The 21,712-nt window shown below is 42.4% G+C and overlaps 1 protein-coding gene across 1 annotated transcript in view; it reads right to left on the minus strand.

Moving 5' to 3' along the window:
• SCARA5 (scavenger receptor class A member 5) overlaps positions 1-21,712 on the minus strand; it is a 386,619-nt gene that overhangs the window by 149,414 nt on the left and 215,493 nt on the right. Inside the window, exons 5-6 of the mRNA XM_075860822.1 lie at positions 11,348-11,428; positions 5,064-5,162 (exon numbers count right to left, since the gene is read on the minus strand). Coding sequence (XP_075716937.1) covers positions 5,064-5,162; positions 11,348-11,428 — 180 coding nt within the window. The remainder of the gene's footprint in view (positions 1-5,063; positions 5,163-11,347; positions 11,429-21,712) is intronic.

The raw sequence follows: 21,712 nt of genomic DNA on the forward strand, positions 1-21,712 counted from the left end.
GTACCTCAAGTGTCAGCGTATTATTATCCTGTACCCCAAGTGTCAGTGTATCATTATCCTGTACCCCAAGTGTCAGTGTATCATTATCCTCTACCCCAAGTGTCAGTGTATCATTATCCTGTACCCCAAGTGTCAGCGCATCATTATCCTGTATCCCAAGTGTCAGCGTATTATTATCCTGTACCCCAAGTGTCAGTGTATCATTATCCTATACCCAAAGTGTCAGTGTCATTATCCTGTACCCCAAGTGTCAGTGTCATTATCCTGTACCCCAAGTGTCAGTGTGTCATTATCCTATACCCCAAGTGTCAGTGTCATTATCCTGTACCCCAAGTGTCAGTGTATCATTATCCTCTACCCTATGTCAGTGCATCATTATCCTGTACCCCAAGTGTCAGTGTATCATTATCCTATACCCCAAGTGTCAGTATCCTGTACCCCAAGTGTCAGTGTATCATTATCCTGTACCCCAAGTGTCAGTGTGTCATTATCCTATACCCCAAGTGTCAGTGTATCATTATCCTCTACCCTATGTCAGTGCATCATTATCCTGTACCCCAAGTGTCAGTGTATCATTATCCTATGCCCCAAGTGTCAGTATCCTGTACCCCAAGTGTCAGTGTATCATTACCCTGTATTTTCTTAGCGATAATCCTGTTGCAATTAAATTTACTGCCCAAGCATCAAAAGTGGATTTATAGGAGTAAATTTCTGGGCTGAATTTTGTGTTCCAACCTGCAGATTGCTCCACCACTCTCAGGACCTGGAAACATGGCACATCTGACTAGAGAATGAGAGTCCGTGCCACGCGCATAGATCGCCCCAGAAGCAGAAGGAGGAAAAACCTGATAAATGTCACCACTAGCTGGACATGAAGATCACCAGTAAACATCCGTCATGAGACGCCGCACTTACATCACGCTCATAAAACCCCAGCACTTCTTCTTCTTCTTGGCTGAGGTCTCTGTAAGGATTTCCAGTCATAGTGACCTAACATTCCTGGCCACCAAAGCATTTCGGGATGGCAAATGATTTCCAAGTTCTTCTCCCCAAATTCGATAAACACTTAGTTATTTTAAGTAATGCACCTCATAGACTATTCCCGCAATGGAGATGGCGATAGAATCAACATAAAATAAGTTATAACTCAAATGGTATCAAGAAGACAGAGAACGGTGGTGGTGGCCAATACATATCCCACAACGAGAGCAGCGGCCGAGTCACCTAAACTGCTGTGGGGTCTGAGATGTGGGACACAATCCTGGAGGGATCAGGACTATTCAGGTGCCAACTCCCCGGCGGCTCCTCCATTTATTAATATATTAATCAGATTTGGCTCCTTAGGACACAACAAGAAATATAAAAGTCACATTCTCCAAACCAACCTCTGAATCTGCACGCACATGCTTCTTTTTAAATATATTAATTATGTATCATACAATGTCAGAGCTGTTCTCACTATTCTGCTGGTGGAGTCACTGTGTACATACATTACATTACTTATCCTGTACTGATCCTGAGTTACATCCTGTATTATACTGCAGAGCTGTACTCACTATTCTGCTGGTGGAGTCACTGTGTACATACATTACATTACTTATCCTGTACTGATCCTGAGTTACATCCTGTATTATACTCCAGAGCTGCACTCACTATTCTGCTGGTGGAGTCACTGTGTACATACATTACATTACTTATCCTGTACTGATCCTGAGTTACATCCTGTATTATACTCCAGAGCTGCACTCACTATTCTGCTGGTGGAGTCACTGTGTACATACATTACATTACTTATCCTGTACTGATCCTGAGTTACATCCTGTATTATACTCCAGAGCTGCACTCACTATTCTGCTGGTGGAGTCACTGTGTACATACATTACTTATCCTGTACTGATCCTGAGTTACATCCTGTATTATACTCCAGAGCTGCACTCACTATTCTGCTGGTGGAGTCACTGTGTACATACATTACATTACTTATCCTGTACTGATCCTGAGTTACATCCTGTATTATACTCCAGAGCTGCACTCACTATTCTGCTGGTGGAGTCACCGTGTACATACATTACATTACTTATCCTGTACTGATCCTGAGTTATATCCTGTATTATACTCCAGAGCTGCAGTCACTATTCTGCTGGTGGGGTCACTGTGTACATACATTACTTATCCTGTACTGATCCTGAGTTACATCCTTTATTACACTCCAGAGCTGCACTCACTATTCTGCTGGTGGATTCACTGTGTACATACATTACATTACTTATCCTGCACTGATCCTGAGTTACATACTGTATTATACTCCAGAGCTGCACTCACTATTCTGCTGGTGGAGTCACTGTGTACATACATTACATTACTTATCCTGTACTGATCCTGAGTTACATCCTGTATTATACTCCAGAGCTGCACTCACTATTCTGCTGGTGGAGTCACTGTGTACATACATTACATTACTTATCCTGTACTGATCCTGAGTTACATCCTTTATTATACTCCAGAGCTGCACTCACTATTCTGCTGGTGGAGTCACTGTGTACATACATTACATTACTTATCCTGTACTGATCCTGAGTTACATCCTTTATTATACTCCAGAGCTGCACTCACTATTCTGCTGGTGGAGTCACTGTGTACATACATTACATTACTTATCATGTACTGATCCTGAGTTACATCCTGTATTATACTCGAGAGCTGCACTCACTATTCTGCTGGTGGAGTCACTGTGTACGTACATTACAATACTCATACTTTACTGATCCGGAGTTTTACTATATTATACTCCAGAGCTGCACTCACAATTCTGCAGGCTTCAGAGCTAAAATCTCCCTGCATTTCCTGATTATTTAATACCTGTTCTGGTGATTTCTATTCTGGGAGGTGCTCCATACCCTCTGCATTATAGAAGCTGAGCTCAACTTGCTGACTGTTTTCAATTACAAAAAGTGATACAAAAAGAAAAAAGTGCCTAACGATTTGTTCCAAATTTATAATACAGTGTGTGCCATTGTGATACATTTGGTGCACTTCTTCCTTTAATGTATTTCTGAAGGACCAGTTGCATAACATGGGTTAATAAGCATTTGCCACATCCATATTGTAATATTACTGTGCAGTAGGTGCCGGACAAGGTGGGATGATGGGCAGGCAGAGTAGGCGGCTTTCTAGGGTGCCATTGGGGGGGGGGCACAATTAAACAAATGACTGTCCGTTTGATACCTATTTCGCTGACCTTCAGGAACCAAAAATGATTGAGTATATTACGAAAACCAGTCTTGGGCACGAGGGGATTGAGTCCTCTTCCTAGCGCCAGCTATGTCTATATTCTGCACTTTACCTATAATTGTGGATATTTAGAAGATAACTATTCAATAGCGCCCTATAGATGCATCTCATAATTTTGTCACCCTTTAATACCCAACAATGCCACCTTCACCACCTTAATCCATCCACTGTATGGCTCAGTATACGATTTTATGACTAGTCCTTCACAGGCAAATTCAATAATTCAACATCATACCCCGAAAACATTTGTACGCAGCTAATAGTATTTCAGTCATTTGGCCAGTCTCTTCTCCTTGGCACTGTAAGATCTTGGCAGCCACCTTGGAGCGTGGTTACATACAGTACATATATACTGTAGGCCGTTGTAACACTCAGACCACTAAAGTCCACCGCCCCATTAGTATTAATCTTCGTCAAGCTGCCTCAGGCACTAGTCCTTATGTAACAGAAAGGCAGAGATTGTGGTGCGTGCGCGCTCTCGTTGATCCTGGGGAGAAGGCCAGAAGGTCCGAGCCAGGAACCACCATGTTCATTTTATGTCATCTCAGGAACATTGGTATTAATTGCATTTATTTTTACCATTGTCCGGGAACATTCTCAGATCCTCTGGCCTCTACTCCCATCGTGTCATCATCAGACTATGTCAAGAGCCCCAGATATTTTACTAGATTAGAAAGTTCACTGCAAGTTACTTTCTCAGGGATTTAAGAAAAAACAAAAATTCACATGAGCCTAATGTAAGAAGCAGAAGATTCAAAAACATCAAAAAGATCTCAGATACTTAATTCCTTTTTTTTCCGCCTTATAAGACCTCATCAGTGATATATGGAACAGCCTGTCTGTACATGATCTTCTAGCACCAGAGAAGAGGTCATCATGATTGAAGCTGCCACCTCCGAAGGACAGTTACACCCATTGTCCAGGAACATTCTCAGATCCTCTGGCCTCTACTCCCATCGTCTCATCATCAGACTATGTCAAGAGCCCCAGATATTTTACTAGATTAGAAGGTCACTTCAAGTTACTTTCTCAAGGATTTAAGATTTTTTATTTTTTTTTACATGAGCCTAATGTAAGAAGAAGCAGAAGATCCAAAAACATCAAAAAGATCTCAGATACTTAATTCCTTTTGTCTGCCTTATAAGACCTCAACAGTGATATATGGGATGACCTGTCTGGTGCTAGAGGATTATGTACAGAGAAGAGGTCATCATGGTTGAAGCTGCCACTTTCGAAGGACAGTTACACCCAAGGCTTCCCCCCCCCCCCATAGTCCCTTGGTAGAAAATTGGACCCTTCTTAGATATAGCTCTTACAAAGCCTATCACATCAAAGGGTTGCAAATTAAAGGTGTATTCTAATCATAGAACGTTATGGCAATCACTAAGATTGTGATCGGTGGGATCTGACCTCTGAAGATCTAGAAAACCTTGGTCCCCCCTTCCTTCGAGATAGTAGTGCTCCCGGTCACCAGCTGTGAAGGGGACCGTGAACGGGACCTGGCTGAATAGAAGCAATGGAAACACTGTGAAGGGGCTATAGGGATCGGTAGGAATCCCAGCAGTCAGACCCTATAGTGATACACTAACACTTTTTATGGCGGCAAGACCTCTTTAAAACTATTTCTATAGGCCATGGACTTTCCAAGAATTTGAAAGTTGACTCAACATACTAAACCACTCCTTCTGGAGGCAGGAGGTAAAGAACCATCACCCCTACTCTCAAATCAAATTCACATATGGTATAAAAGGAAGTAAATGAATACAATGTACCTTTAACTCCACGTACCCCCATACTACCGGCAACCCCGATATCTCCCTGATCGCCTTTCAGGCCGGGCAGACCAGGAAGACCTCTTTCACCCGAAATACCTGTAAAATAAAGAGGGGTCTGATTAGATCAAAAATAAACAATCTGTTGATAACCAATTATATGAGGCAGAAATTGACCCCTGACAGTTGTCACTTCCCTTCCCCCACTCCTCTTGGCAGCTCATACACGGTACATTACACAGCAGGGGGCGACAGTGAGCAGAGGGCAAAACAGAGTAAAGAAGCGGTGATATCTGTGCTCCACCCTGAGGAGAATTCAATCGAATTAATGTCTTTCCTGTATGACAGGGAATCGGTATTAAATAGAGGACACCCCGATTACGCCAGGAACTCATGATATGGCTGCCTTATAATAAAACTTCACTGCTAATACGGGCATAGGGTGGTGGGGGACGCAATGGCCAAAAAAAACAAACTTTAATAAATCTCCCCTTTGGAAGCCAGTGCTTTGGTCTAGGTAGGACCTCACTTTTCCATCTCATCCTGTTGTCTATAGGGACTGACCGGAAAACGGTTGTGTTTTTTAGGACAGTCCAAACTTGTAGAAGACCCTTTTTATTGTTTGGGGCCCCATTGTGTGCATTGTCTGGTACTTATCTTGCTGTATTATGCACCTTATAACCAGTGCCAGTGCACAGATGATATCCTAGAAGAAGCAAGAGGCAAGTCCAAGTTCTATGGAAGAAGCAGTGTGAATGACTTCTCCATGACTGAGGGCGATGGCAGCAGCTGCCGACATATTTATAACGTGTTAAATAAACAAGATGGGAAAGAGATTCTGGAAGCAGCGAGAGATTGTGTGGTGGCCTCAAGTCCAGTGCCAGAAAACAGGTGCAGAAGATGGAGCCAAGGAGAGAAACCCGAGGAATTACAGCTGATCTCCACTCCACAGCTAATGTCAATCTGCAAGACCTTGCCGGGAAGATTCCCCTCAAGACATTATCATAGTAGTTAGGAGCAGTATTATAGTAGTTATATTCTTGTATATAGAAGGAGTATTATAGTAGTTATATTCTTGTATATAGGAGCAGTATTATAGTAGTTATATTCTTGTATATAGGAGCAGTATTATAGTAGTTATATTCTTGTATATAGGAGCAGTATTATAGTAGTTATATTCTTGTATATAGGAGCAGTATTATAGCAGTTATATTCTTGTATATAGGAGCAGTATTATAGTAGTTATATTCTTGTATATAGGGGCAGTATTATAGTAGTTATATTCTTGTATATAGGGGCAGTAATATAGTAGTTACATTCTTGTATATAGGAGGCAGTATTATAGTAGTTATATTCTTGTATATAGGGGGCAGTATTATAGTAGTTATATTCTTGTATATAGGAGCAGTATTATAGCAGTTATATTCTTGTATATAGGGGGCAATATTATAGTAGTTATATTCTTGTATATAGGGGGCAGTATTATAGTAGTTATATTCTTGTATATAGGGGGCAGTATTATAGTAGTTATATTCTTGTATATAGGGAGCAGTATTATAATAGTTATATTCTTGTATATAGAGGCAGTATTATAGTAGTTATAGTCTTGTATATAGGGGGCAGTATTATAGTAGTTATATTCTTGTATATAGAGGCAGTATTATAGTAGTTATAGTCTTGTATATAGAGGCAGTATTATAGTAGTTATAGTCTTGTATATAGGGGGCAGTATTATAGTAGTTATATTCTTGTATATAGGGGGCAGTATTATAGTAGTTATATTCTTGGATATAGGAGCAGTATTATAGTAGTTATATTCTTGTATATAGGAGCAGTATTACAGTAGTTATATTCTTGTATATAGGGGGCAGTATTATAGTAGTTATATTCTTGTATATAGGGGGCAGTATTATAGTAGTTCTATTCTTGTATATATGAGCAGTATTATAGTAGTTATATTCTTGTATATATGAGCAGTATTATAGTAGTTATATTCTTGTATATAGGAGGCAGTATTATAGTAGTTCTATTCTTGTATATAGGAGGCAGTATTATAGTAGTTATAATCTTGTATATAGGAGCAGTATTATAGTAGTTATATTCTTGTATATAGGGGGCAGTATTATAGTAGTTATATTCTTGTATATAGGAGGCAGTATTATATTAGTTATATTCTTGTATATAGGAGCAGTATTATAGTAGTTATAGTCTTGTATATAGAGGCAGTATTATAGTAGTTATAGTCTTGTATATAGAGGCAGTATTATAGTAGTTATAGTCTTGTATATAGAGGCAGTATTATAGTAGTTATATTCTTGTATATAGAGGCAGTATTATAGTAGTTATAGTCTTGTATATAGGGGGCAGTATTATAGTAGTTATATTCTTGTATATAGAGGCAGTATTATAGTAGTTATAGTCTTGTATATAGAGGCAGTATTATAGTAGTTATAGTCTTGTATATAGGGGGCAGTATTATAGTAGTTATATTCTTGTATATAGGGGGCAGTATTATAGTAGTTATATTCTTGGATATAGGAGCAGTATTATAGTAGTTATATTCTTGTATATAGGAGCAGTATTACAGTAGTTATATTCTTGTATATAGGAGGCAGTATTATAGTAGTTATATTCTTGTATATAGGGGGCAGTATTATAGTAGTTCTATTCTTGTATATATGAGCAGTATTATAGTAGTTATATTCTTGTATATATGAGCAGTATTATAGTAGTTATATTCTTGTATATAGGAGGCAGTATTATAGTAGTTATATTCTTGTATATAGGAGGCAGTATTATATTAGTTATAATCTTGTATGTAGGAGCAGTATTATAGTAGTTATATTCTTGTATATAGGTGGCAGTATTATAGTAGTTATATTCTTGTATATAGGGGCAGTATTATAGTAGTTATATTCTTGTATATAGGAGGCAGTATTATAGTAGTTATATTCCTGTATATAGGAGGCAGAATTACAGTAGTTATATTCTTGTATATAGGAGCAGTATTATAGTAGTTATATTCTTGTATATAGGAGCAGTATTATAGTAGTTATATTCTTGTATACAGGAGGCAGTATTATAGTAGTTATATTCTTGTATATAGGGAGCAGTATTATAGTAGTTATATTCTTATATATAGAGGCAGTATTATAGTAGTTATATTCTTGTATATAGGAGCAGTATTATAGTAGTTATATTCTTGTATATAGGGGGCAGTATTATAGTAATTATATTCTTGTATATAGGGGCAGTATTATAGTAGTTATATTCTTGTATATAGGAGCAGTATTATAGTAGTTATATTCTTGTATATAGGGGGCAGCATTATAGTAGTTATATTCTTGTATATAGGAGCAGTATTATAGTAGTTATATTCTTGTATATAGGGGGCAGCATTATAGTAGTTATATTCTTGTATATAGGAGCAGTATTATAGTAGTTATAATCTTGTATATAGGGGGCAGTATTATAGTAGTTATATTCTTGTATATAGAGGCAGTATTATAGTAGTTATATTCTTGTATATAGGGGCAGTATTATAGTAGTTATATTCTTGTATATAGGGGGCAGTATTATAGTAGTTATATTCTTGTATATAGGGGGCAGTATTATAGTAGTTATATTCTTGTATATAGGAGCAGTATTATAGTAGTTATATTCTTGTATATAGGAGCAGTATTATAGTAGTTATATTCTTGTATATAGGGAGCAGTATTATAGTAGTTTTATTCTTGTATATAGTGGCAGTATTATAGTAGTTATATTCTTGTATATTAGGGCAGTATTATAGTAGTTATATACTTGTATATAGGATCAGTATTATAGTAGTTATTTTCTTGTATATAGGAGGCAGTATTATAGTAGTTATATTCCTGTATATAGGGAGCAGTATTATAGTAGTTATATTCTTGTATATAGGAGCAGTATTATAGTAGTTATATTCTTGTATATAGGAGGCAGTATAATAGTAGTTATATTCTTGTATATAGGGGGCAGTATTATAGTAGTTATATTCTTGTATATAGGGGCAGTATTATAGTAGTTATATTCTTGTATATAGGGGCAGTATTATAGTAGTTATATTCCTGTATATAGGAGCAGTATTATAGTAGTTATATTCTTGTATATAGGAGTAGTATTATAGTAGTTATATTCTTGTATATAGGGGCAGTACTATAGTAGTTTTATTCTTGTATATAGTGGCAGTATTATAGTAGTTATATTCTTGTATATAGGATCAGTATTATAGTAGTTATATTCTTGTATATAGGAGCAGTATTATAGTAGTTATATTCTTGTATATAGGAGGCAGTATTATTGTAGTTATATTCTTGTATATAGGAGCAGTATTATAGTAGTTATATTCTTGTATCTAGGAGCAGTATTATAGTAGTTATATTCTTGTATATAGGATCAGTATTATAGTAGTTATATTATTGTACATAGGGGGCAGTATTATAGTAGTTATATACTTTGTATATAGGATCAGTATTATAGTAGTAATATTCTGGTATATAGGAGCAGTATTATAGTAGTTATATTCTTGTATATAGGAGCAGTATTATAGTAGTTATATTCTTGTATATAGGAGGCAGTATTATAGTAGTTATATTCTTGTATATAGGGGCAGTATTATAGTAGTTATATTCCTGTATATAGGGGGCAGTATTATAGTAGTTATATTCTTGTAGATCAGGAGCAGTATTATAGTAGTTATATTCTTGTATATAGGAGGCAGTATTATAATAGTTATATTCTTGTATATAGGGGGCAGTATTATAGTAGTTATATTCTTGTATATAGGGGGCAGTATTATAGTAGTTATATTCTTGTATATAGGGGCAGTATTATAGTAGTTATATTCTTGTATATAGGAGCAGTATTATAGTAGTTATATTCTTGTATATAGGAGGCAGTATTATAGTAGTTATATTCTTGTATATAGGGGCAGTATTATAGTAGTTATATTCCTGTATATAGGGGGCAGTATTATAGTAGTTATATTCTTGTAGATCAAGAGCAGTATTATAGTAGTTATATTCTTGTATATAGGAGGCAGTATTATAATAGTTATATTCTTGTATATAGGGGGCAGTATTATAGTAGTTATATTCTTGTATATAGGGGGCAGTATTATAGTAGTTATATTCTTGTATATAGGGGCAGTATTATAGTAGTTATATTCTTGTATATAGGAGCAGTATTATAGTAGTTATATTCTTGTATATAGGAGCAGTATTATAGTAGTTATATTCTTGTATATAGGAGCAGTATTATAGTAGTTATATTCTTGTATATAGGAGCAGTATTATAGTAGTTATATTCTTGTATATAGGAGGCAGTATTATAGTAGTTATATACTTGTATATAGGAGCAGTATTATAGTAGTTATATTCTTGTATATAGGGGGCAGTATTATAGTAGTTATATTCTTGTATATAGAAGAAGTAATATAGTAGTTATATTCTTGTATATAGGAGCAGTATTATAGTAGTTATATTCTTGTACAGAATGTGGCAGTTTACTGGATTTGTGTTGCTTATTACAAATGTCACTGTGTTTTATAAGATCATCCATCGTTACCAAACCTGTTCATTAACTGGACTTTATGTTGAACGTCAATTAAATATACCAGTAAATACCCGTAAAATGTACAATATTACAAAGATAGATAGATAGATAGATAGATAGATAGATAGATAGATAGATAGGATAGATAGATCCAATATTCTGTAATGAAACTGGTTCTGTGATACCCAGAGACAGTATTATACTGGAAACATAAACTTTTCACTTATAGGACTCCCTTTTCTTGTGACTTTGTTTAAGGTCTTGGTTTCTGTTGGCCCCAGATCTTCATGGCATGCTGGTTATCTGGTAGTTAATTTTCTGAATAGCATACATCGAAAACAGCAAGTGTATAGCAATAAGGCGCGCATAGGTAGTAGTCGCACCCGGCACTAGTGATAGAGAGGGCCCAACGGTCCCTTTGCCATATGAAGATGCCAGTAGCATAAATGGGACATGGTAGGTAGGTGCCTAGGAGCTTCAAGTTATGTCAATGGAAACCAAAATTGGGCGGGTAAAGCAGCAGGTCGTTCCCAGTGACTATGGGGGTCTCGTATTCAACTAACCAGGTAAAAACTGATGTAGCACCAAAGGATGAAGTTGAAAACATAGTCATAAGGCATGCCGGAGTCAGAGGAGAGGAAGACAGAAGCCAAAGAAAGAATAGGGGGCACAAACAATATGTTTGGAGACGTAGGATGAATTGTTGCCACCTCTAAACCCAGGAAGCCCAGGAACGCCAGGTTCTCCTTCCATTCCTTCATGACCTTGGTCTCCCTTTGGTCCTGGTGGACCTAGAAAATAAGTAAATTGTGGAGAATTATTTACAGATATATAATATTCAGCATAATATTCCGTTTTAGTATTATTATTTTTTTCAGTATAAACCTAAGACTACATTTTTAATCTTTACTATTATATCTTCAAAGCATATTATCACCCATGAAGTGGGAATGGTTCAAGCAAACATACAAGATTCACAAGGATGTCAACATTGATGAAATATGGACCCAGTCCGGAGAGCAGGATCATTATCTGCTCATTATTATCCGAGGGCGGCTGGATTACAATGAAAGGTAACATCTCTATTATAAAGCTGGAAGAAAATAACACAGGATCCCACCAATGACCATATGTGATGATGACAGATCCTTCCTCATCCCTCTCCCCGCACAGTAACCTTCTGCATAAACCACAGAGCATGCCCACTACATTCTCCCATTGAAGTCAATACATTTTTTTTCTGCCCTAAACTGGCCATACACGTTAGATTAATGTTGGTGGATCAATAGGATCTGCTGACAATCTAATGTGTTTGAAGGGACCTCTCAACTCTTCCTGGCAGGAGATGGTGAGAAAAAGAAAGATCAGGAATTTTGAGTTTAAACGGCAGCAGCTCGTCTCCCTTTTTCTAATTTCATAATATGTGAAATTGTAAAATATTGAGGCCCCTATATCAATTAGGAAAATGGTGCAAACAGGTCAGAATATATGGCGGTTGAAAGGTATGGCTCCATTTTCGCCCTTAAATTCTGATAAAACATAAAAAAACATAAAAATAATTGGACGACTCAGCAGCTGGAACTGTACAATGTATTACCCCATTTAGATAAACATCATTATAAACATTCAATAGCCTAAACTAGTCATAGAGCCTTCCCTCCAGGTCAAGTTGAGAAAAAATATCATGAAGCTTATCATGAATATTTTTGTAAATATAGTCGTCTCTTCCTAAATGTAACGGCCTGTAGAAACTTCCCCTAAAAACAAAAAGTGATGGATCAAATTGGACCATTCAATGTTCTCCATCTACGACGTATTTATGTAAAAAACTTTTTACTTTCTGTTGTGGACTTTTTGAATGGGGGTAAACAGCGCGGCCCGACCAACAACAGGTTCTGTCATATTGTCAAAACCAAAGTGATCTTTCTGGCAGAACATCTATAACAGCTCCCGATAGTCCGGCACAAGCCAGCTATCCAGGTACTCTCGCCCCAGTGACTGTTATTGACATTTCTTTTGACCAGCTGCTACTCCGTTACAGCGGAGTGGCCCAGTGAGTCTACGTTCCCCACAGTGACAACCGGAATGTACGATGGTCATGGGTCAAGTTATAGATCACACATACTCACGAATTTACGTGACGCATCAATACAAGCCAGCTCCCAATCGTCCGGCACAAGCCAGCTCCCGATCGTCCGGCACACGCCAGCTCCCGATCGTCCGGCACAAGCAGGCTCCCGATCGTCCGGCACAAGCCGGCTCCCGATCGTCCGGCACAAACCGGCTCCCGATCGTCCGGCACAAGCCGGCTCCCGATCGTCCGGCACAAACCGGCTCCCGATCGTCCGGCACAAGCAGGCTCCCATCGTCCGGCACACGCCAGCTCACGATCGTCCGGCACGAGCCGGCTCCAGATCGTCCGGCACGAGCCGGCTCCCGATCGTCCGGCACGAGCCGGCTCCCGATCGTCCGGCACGAGCCGGCTCCCGATCGTCCGGCACGAGCAGGCTCCCATCGTCCGGCACACGCCAGCTCACGATCGTCCGGCACGAGCCGGCTCCAGATCGTCCGGCACGAGCCGGCTCCCGATCGTCCGGCACGAGCCGGCTCCCGATCGTCCGGCACGAGCCGGCTCCCGATCGTCCGGCACGAGCCGGCACCCGATCGTCCGGCACGAGCCAGGGCCCGATCGTCCGACACAAGCCGGCTCCCGATCGTCCGACACAAGCCGGCTCCCGATCGTCCGGCACAAGCCGGCTCCCGATCGTCCGGCACAAGCCGGCTCCCGATCTTCTGGCACAAGCCAGGGTCCGATCGTCCAACACAAGCCAGCTCCCGGTCGTTAATTAGGATTAACATAAGAGGTGTTGTCTCATTGGCATTTGTACGCCATAGGTAGGGATCGCCCATTCAGGACCACCTCTCTAAGTTAGAGTGCAAAGCCCTGCATGGACTTTATTGTTTTTAATCGGTGCTAGGTAGGACAGAAAGGGCAATTGCCCAGGGCCTCCACAACATAGTGGCATCCACCATCCAGTGCACTCCATTACTTCCCAGAGACTCCCAGCAGCCAAACATGGAAGTTACAACACCATGACCGCCATATAACATGTCATGCCACCCTATCCAATCAACAGCTACCAATGTATGAGCGACTTACATGTATCGGAGACACCCAGGAAGGCAGCATGTCCTACACTATAAAAAGTGGGCATCCATATTAAGAGGCTTTATCTGGACGAAGGGGGTAACAATTCATATTTTATCTCCGTCTTTAGGTCTATAGCTCACCAGTAACCTCTATACGAAGCCTAGCGCGACAGGGAGCTGAACATCCATATACTGTGGCTATGTAATGGGCTTTGAGCACCCTACTGGCTTCTTTAGAGGGGTCGTCTCATCACATACAAACTTTTTCATATGGGAGCCGGCATGGTGATTACCTGATCATTACGGGACAGGCTTACGAGACCCCTCCTGTATCTACAGCGGAAATGTAGTATTACATTGTGGTCATTCAAATGAATGGAAATCCAAGTAATACATGGACGGCCCGAGTCTGCCAGAGAGGGGGTCCTAACTCAGGGAATATTGAAACCACCTCTATATGACGTCCATAGTGAATATGGACAGAAGTTGTCTTCATGAGATAATTACTAAATCCAGAATTATAGCTAGCGGTGGGCAGAGGGGGCCACGGATTTGGGCCTACTTACACTTGGGCGGCCCACTTGGTAGCATTACCCCCTCTATATGACATCCATATGCCCTAATAGGAAATATAGACAGAGATGGTCTTCATGAGATAACCTGTCAACCCAGAGGCAAAGCTAGCGGTGGGCAGAGGGGACCGCGGACCGGGGCCCACTTAGTAGCGTTACCATATTGCAACTGGACCCGGGGCGGAAGGGGTGGCGCAAAGAGCCCGCCCCACATCCCTGCAGATTGCCACATGTGACGGAGGGATCTTTGAGTCGAAGAAAGTACAACTACAACCTCTGCACCCCCTAGAGGTACGAGGATGATCGACAATGCTGGCGGGGGTCTTTACACACCAATTCAATGGCCCTGAAACCTCTTTCAGTAAACAGCGATGAAATTCAAAACCATCAGCAGATAAAACATGTTTCAGAGGTGGCCACCATCCAACAAGCTCTCGTCTTCGCTCTAAGTGCCCTCAGCCTTCAATTTGGACGCACTCAGCAGAAAATAAGAAACAATCCAAGAAAAGCGAAAAATCATTGAAGAGTGATGGGAGGGAACCAGCGCTTAAAGCCAGAGCGATCACATAAAGGCCGCTCCGAAACAAATCTTGGTTTTATCGTCTTCACGTAAATACAATAAAAACAGTTCACAACCCGGTTACCAAAACATACTGAAGACGTCTTGACACACCACAGGGCAAAGGAGACAAATCTGGTTTTAATAGAAGCAGAAGATAAAAACGATGTTTTATTTAGAAATGTTTTTAAAGGGTTGCTCCATAAATGACCTTTGATGATTGGCATTGTTAAATGTGCCGGGGCGGCACTGCTATCTGTGCCCTGTATGACTCTGTTATCTGTGCCCTGTATGACTCGTTTATCTGTGCCCTGTATGACTCTGTTATCTGTGCCCTGTATGACTCTGTTATCTGTGCCCTGTATGACTCGTTTATCAGTGCCCTGTATGACTCGTTTATCTGTGCCCTGTAGGTCTCTGTTATCTGTGCCCTGTATGTCTCTGTTATCTGTGCCCTGTATGACTCTGTTATCTGTGCCCTGTATGTCATTTTTTATCTGTGCCCTGTATGGCCCTGTTATCTGTGCCCTGTATGGCCCTGTTATCTGTGCCCTGTAGGTCTCTGTTATCTGTGCCCTGTACGTCTCTGTTAACTTTTCCCTGTACGTCTCTGTTATCTTTTCCCTGTCCGTCTCTGTTATCTTTTCCCTGTGCGTCTCTGTTATCTGTGCCCTGTATGTCTCTGTTATCTGTGCCCTGTATGGCTTGTTATCTGTGCCCTGTATGTCTCTGTTATCTGTGCCCTGTATGTCTCTGTTATCTGTGTCCTGTATGTCTCTGTTATCTGTGCCCTGTATGGCTTGTTATCTGTGCCCTGTATGTCTCTGTTATCTGTGCCCTGTATGTCTCTGTTATCTGTGCCCTGTATGGCTTGTTATATGTGCCTTGTATGTCTCTGTTATCTGTGCCCTGTATGTCTCTGTTATCTGTGCCCTGTATGGCTTGTTATATGTGCCCTGTACGTCTTGGTTATCTGTGCCATGAATGACCTGTTATCTATGCACTTTATGGCCCTGTTATCTGTGCCCTCTGATGGCCCTGTTATATGTGCCCTGTATGGCCCTGTTATCTGTGCCCTGTATGGCCCTGTTATATGTGCCCTGTATGGCTTTGTTATATGTGCCCTGTATGGCTTTGTTATATGTGCCCTGTATGTCTCTGATATCTGTGCCCACTGATGGCCCTGTTATATGTGCCCTGTATGTCTCTGATATCTGTGCCCACTGATGGCCCTGTTATATGTGCCCTCTATGACTGTTATCAGTGTCCCGTACTACTCTGTCAAGTGTGCCCTGTATGGCTCTGATATCTGTGCTCTTTATAACTTGTTATATGTGCCATGTATGGCTCGGTTATCTGTGCCCTGTTATCTGTGCCCTTTATAGCTTGTTATATGTGCCATGTATGGCTCTGTTATCTGTGCCTTGTTATCTATGCCCTTTATAGCTTGTTGTATGTGCCTTGTATGGCTCTGTTATCTGTACCCTGTATGACCCGGTCATATGTGCCCTTTATGGCTCTGTTATCTGTGCCCTATATGGCTCTGTTATTTGTGCCCTTTATAGCTTGTTATCTGTGCCCTGTATAGCTTGTTATCTGTGCCCTGTATAGCTTGTTATCTGTGCCCTGTATGGCCCTGTCATATGTGCCCTGTACAACTCTGTTCTATGTGCCCTCTACGGTTCTGCTATATGTGTCCTGTACGGCTCTGCTATATCTGACCTGTATGGCTCTGCTATATGTGTCCGGTACGGCTCGGCTATATGTGTCCGGTACGGCTCTGCTATATGTGTCCTGTATGGCTCTGATATACATGTCCTGTAAGGCTCTGCTATATGTGTCCTGTACGGCTTTGCTATATCTGTCCTGTACGGCTCTGCTATATGTGTCCTGTATGGCTCTGCTATCCGTGTCCTGTATGGCTCTGTTACTCTGTACTCCTGTACTTACTGTGGTATATACGAGCCTTACTTTTCCATTGATGGGTTTTCCTGGTATGGGATACATATTGGTAGCGGTTCCTCTATGGTGGAAAAGTTTGGAACCACAGTCATGGCGTATGCACATGAATAACACCTTTTTTAGATCATATAATACAGTATATCAGTCATTTTCTTTGGTGAAGAGCTCCTGGGTCTGGCCGGACATATTTTATTATTACATTAAAGTTGTCCTATAGTAATTGATCCTTTTTAAAGAAGAAGTTCCACATAAATTTACTATATTTCTATATTGTGATATTTTAATAGGCTTTTCCTGTGCCCGGTTATCATCAGGTTAAGTTACAGACCTCCTGACAGAAGAGGTGACGTGGTGGTTTTGCTATGACAACACTTCCTGTCCCAGTCGAGCATTCATTTTCTAACCGGTGCTAAGAAATCTTAAAATATCTGGAATCTGATTGGTTGTAATGGGTTTCTCCTTCGTCAGAGGAAGTTTTACTTTGTAGGGAAAAAAAAGCTCTTCACACGAGACATATAATGTCATCCTATTAGGGCATTTGGACACCATAGAGGAAGGTACCCCTCTCCCCGAGCTGCCAGATGAACGGCGGTCCATCTAATACTACATGTCCGCATGTAGCAGCCACGGCAGAACAAATGTCTAGATTACTGCCACTTCCCGCAGCAAAATCAGCTGTTTTACGAGGCTGTTAGGGGTTGTCTGTTTAATTAATACAGTAAAATTCCTTTAATCCAGAAATATAAAGATCATGGGTGCCAGATTATTGGACAGTAATAGAGAAGTATATCAGGTTACAGAGGCTTGAAGAAGAGAGCTGATCTAGTGCGGAATAGTGAAGGGTTATCCGAAATTCTGGATGACTGGATGCCGGATTAAAGGAATTTCACGGTTTTTCAGAGCTGCCATCCTGTATTGTATTTCAATGTCTTTTAGGGACACAAGCGCAGTCAGATTATGGGGTGAGCTAAAAAAAAAATCTGCTGCCTCATTACAAGAGCGCTGGTGAGCGACTCCTGCCAAGATCTCTGTTTTTCGTTTTCTGGCAATGGTTATCGTGTTATGAATATTCAACATAAAATTGGGAAAACTCCGCCATGGAAAAAAAATCTCCTCCTGAAGGAAAACACAAGGAGAAGTTTGAGATACTTTAAACTCGGTGGGAGAACTTCTCAATTTTATGGTGGTGGAAATAATGTAGAAGTTCTCCACCTAATTATAAGCCCAAAGATCAAGCCAAAAATTCTCCTTCCCCGGGTTCTCATCAGTTCGCAGCACATGGTGCTTTATGGCGAGTCCTGGAAACAGTAAACATTTATTACAGCCGTATGTGTTGTAGAAGGAGCAGCGCTGGTCGCCAGGGGCTTCGCCATGCTTCAGAGACGTCTATTGTACAGCAGAGTTACATAATAATTACAGGAGGGGTCACAAGGTGGAGTACTTCACAGAGATAGATAGATAGATAGATAGATAGATAGATAGATAGATAGATAGATAGATAGATATGAGATAGATAGATAGATAGATAGATAGATAGATAGATAGATAGATAGTTTACGGACATTCCTCTACAACGGATGTTTTTTCTCTGCCGTCCGTAGCATCCGTCAGAAAAAAACACTGTCCGGGTTTTTCTGCAGTTTCCCGAAACTTTGCACTGCGCATGCGCCAAAATGTACATGCGCAGTGCAAAGGAATAGTAGGCTGCGGCCAGGCATATTTTCAGATTCTGCGGAAACTAAAAATATGCAGGCCGGCCGCTGCCAAGTGAGGTTGGTGCCGGGAGTGGACCAATTCAGTCACCCGCCCCTAGTCAAAACTGATCCTCCGCTGCTTCGCCGCATGACCGCCTCCTGCTCCTGACGGTGAGTCATGTCAGGCAGAGCGGAGAGTGGTAGCGGTAGATTACCACTCTCCGCTCTGTTTGCACTAAGTACAAGGGAAGGGAAGGGGTGGAGGATGAGCGGCGCAACTTACAAGGGAAGGGGGAGCTATCTAGAAGGGGGGCTGTGTGTGGCTATCTACAAGGGGGAGCTGTGTGTGGCTATCTACAAGAGGGGAGCTGTGTGTGGCTATCTACAAGAGGGGAGCTGTGTGTGGCTATCTACAAGGGGGAGCTGTGTGTGGCTATCTACAAGAGGGGAGCTGTGTGTGGCTATCTACAAGAGGGGAGCTGTGTGTGGCTATCTACAAGAGGGGAGCTGTGTGTGGCTATCTACAAGGGGGAGCTGTGTGTGGCTATCTACAAGAGGGGAGCTGTGTGTGGCTATCTACAAGAGGGGAGCTGTGTGTGGCTATCTACAAGAGGGGAGCTGTGTGTGGCTATCTACAAGGGGGAGCTGTGTGTGGCTATCTACAAGAGGGGAGCTGTGTGTGGCTATCTACAAGAGGGGAGCTGTGTGTGGCTATCTACAAGGGGGAGCTGTGTGTGGCTATCTACAAGGGGGAGCTGTGTGTGGCTATCTACAAGAGGGGAGCTGTGTGTGGCTATCTACAAGGGGGAGCTGTGTGTGGCTATCTACAAGGGAGGGCTGTGTGTGGCTATCTACAAGGGGGAGCTGTGTGTGGCTATCTACAAGAGGGGAGCTGTGTGTGGCTATCTACAAGGGGGAGCTGTGTGTGGCTATCTACAAGGGGGGCTGTGTGTGGCGCTATCTACAATGGGGGCTGTGTGTGGCTATCTACAATGGAGGGCTGTGTGTGGCTATCTACAAGGGGGGCTGTGTGTGGATATCTACGAGGGAGGGCTGTGTGTGGATATCTACGAGGGAGGGCTGTGTGTGGATATCTACAAAGGAGGGCTGTGTGTGGATATCTACAAGGGAGGGCTGTGTGTTGCTATCTACAAGGGGGGCAGTGTGTGGCGCTATCTAGGGCTGTGTGTGGCTATCTACAAGGGGGGCTGTGTGTGGCTATCTACAAGGTGGGTCTGTGTGTGGCGCTATCTACAATGGGGGCTGTGTGTGGCTATCTACAAGGGGGGCTGTGTGTGGCTATCTACAAGGGGGGCTGTGTGTGGCTATCTACAAGGGGGGCTGTGTGTGGATATCTACAAGGGAGGGCTGTGTGTGGATATCTACAAGGGAGGGCTGTGTGTGGCTATCTACAAGGGGGAGCTGTGTGTGGCTATCTACAAGAGGGGAGCTGTGTGTGGCTATCTACAAGGGGGAGCTGTGTGTGGCTATCTACAAGGGGGGCTGTGTGTGGCGCTATCTACAATGGGGGCTGTGTGTGGCTATCTACAATGGAGGGCTGTGTGTGGCTATCTACAAGGGGGGCTGTGTGTGGATATCTACGAGGGAGGGCTGTGTGTGGATATCTACGAGGGAGGGCTGTGTGTGGATATCTACAAAGGAGGGCTGTGTGTGGATATCTACAAGGGAGGGCTGTGTGTTGCTATCTACAAGGGGGGCAGTGTGTGGCGCTATCTAGGGCTGTGTGTGGCTATCTACAAGGGGGGCTGTGTGTGGCTATCTACAAGGTGGGTCTGTGTGTGGCGCTATCTACAATGGGGGCTGTGTGTGGCTATCTACAAGGGGGGCTGTGTGTGGCTATCTACAAGGGGGGCTGTGTGTGGATATCTACAAGGGAGGGCTGTGTGTGGATATCTACAAAGGAGGGCTGTGTGTGGATATCTACAAGGGAGGGCAGTGTGCTGCTATCTACAAGGGGGGCAGTGTGTGGCTATCTACAAGGGGGAGCTGTGTGTGGCTATCTACAAGGGGGAGCTGTGTGTGGCTATCTACAAGGGGGAGCTGTGTGTGGCTATCTACAAGGGGGAGCTGTGTGTGGCTATCTACAAGGTGGGTCTGTGTGTGGTTATCTACAAGAGGGGGTCTGTGTGTGGTTATCTACAAGGGAGGGCTGTGTGTGGCTATCTACAAGGGGGAGCTGTGTGTGGCTATCTACAAGGGGGAGCTGTGTGTGGCTATCTACAAGGTGGGTCTGTGTGTGGTTATCTACAAGAGGGGGTCTGTGTGTGGTTATCTACAAGGGAGGGCTGTGTGTGGCTATCTACAAGGGGGAGCTGTGTGTGGTTATCTACAAGGGAGGGCTGTGTGTGGCTATCTACAAGAGGGGAGCTGTGTGTGGTGCTATCTACAAGGGGGAGCTGTGTGTGGCTATCTACAATGGAGGGCTGTGTGTGGCTATCTACAAGGGGGGCTGTGTGTGGCTATCTACAAGGGAGGGCTGCGTGTTGCTATCTACAAGCGGGGCTGTGTGTGGCTATCTACAAGCGGGGCTGTGTGTGGCGCTATCTACAAGGGGGCTGTGTGTGGCTATCTACAAGGGGGGCTGTGTGTGGCTATCTACAAGGGGGGCTGTGTGTGGCTATCTACAAGGGGGGCTGTGTGTGGCTATCTACAAGGGGGGCTGTGTGTGGCGCTATCTACAAGGGGGCTGTGTGTGGCTATCTACAAGGGGGGCTGTGTGTGGCTATCTACAAGTGGGGCTGTGTGTGGCTATCTACAAGAGGGAGCTGTGTGTGGCTATCTACAAAGGGGAACTGTATGTGGCTATCTAGAATGGGGGCTGTGTGTGGCTCTATCTACATGAGGGGCTGTATGTGGCACTATCAACAAGGGGGGCTGTGTGTGGCTATCTACAAGGGAGGCTGTGTGTGGCTATCTACAAGGGGGGGCTGTGTGGCTATCTACAAGGGAGGTTGTGTGTGGTGTTATCTCAGGAGGTACAGTTACTGATGGGGCACTTTTATTGTGTCGAGCACTGAGGGATCATTATTACCATCTGGATCACGAGTTTGTTTAGAGGATGGGGTATAGATGGGGAAGGTGCTGGAAAAGCGAGAAACCAACATGTCTGTGTAAAAT

This window comes from Rhinoderma darwinii, chromosome 4 (genome assembly GCF_050947455.1).
Source record: "Rhinoderma darwinii isolate aRhiDar2 chromosome 4, aRhiDar2.hap1, whole genome shotgun sequence".
Lineage (NCBI taxonomy): Eukaryota > Metazoa > Chordata > Amphibia > Anura > Rhinodermatidae > Rhinoderma > Rhinoderma darwinii.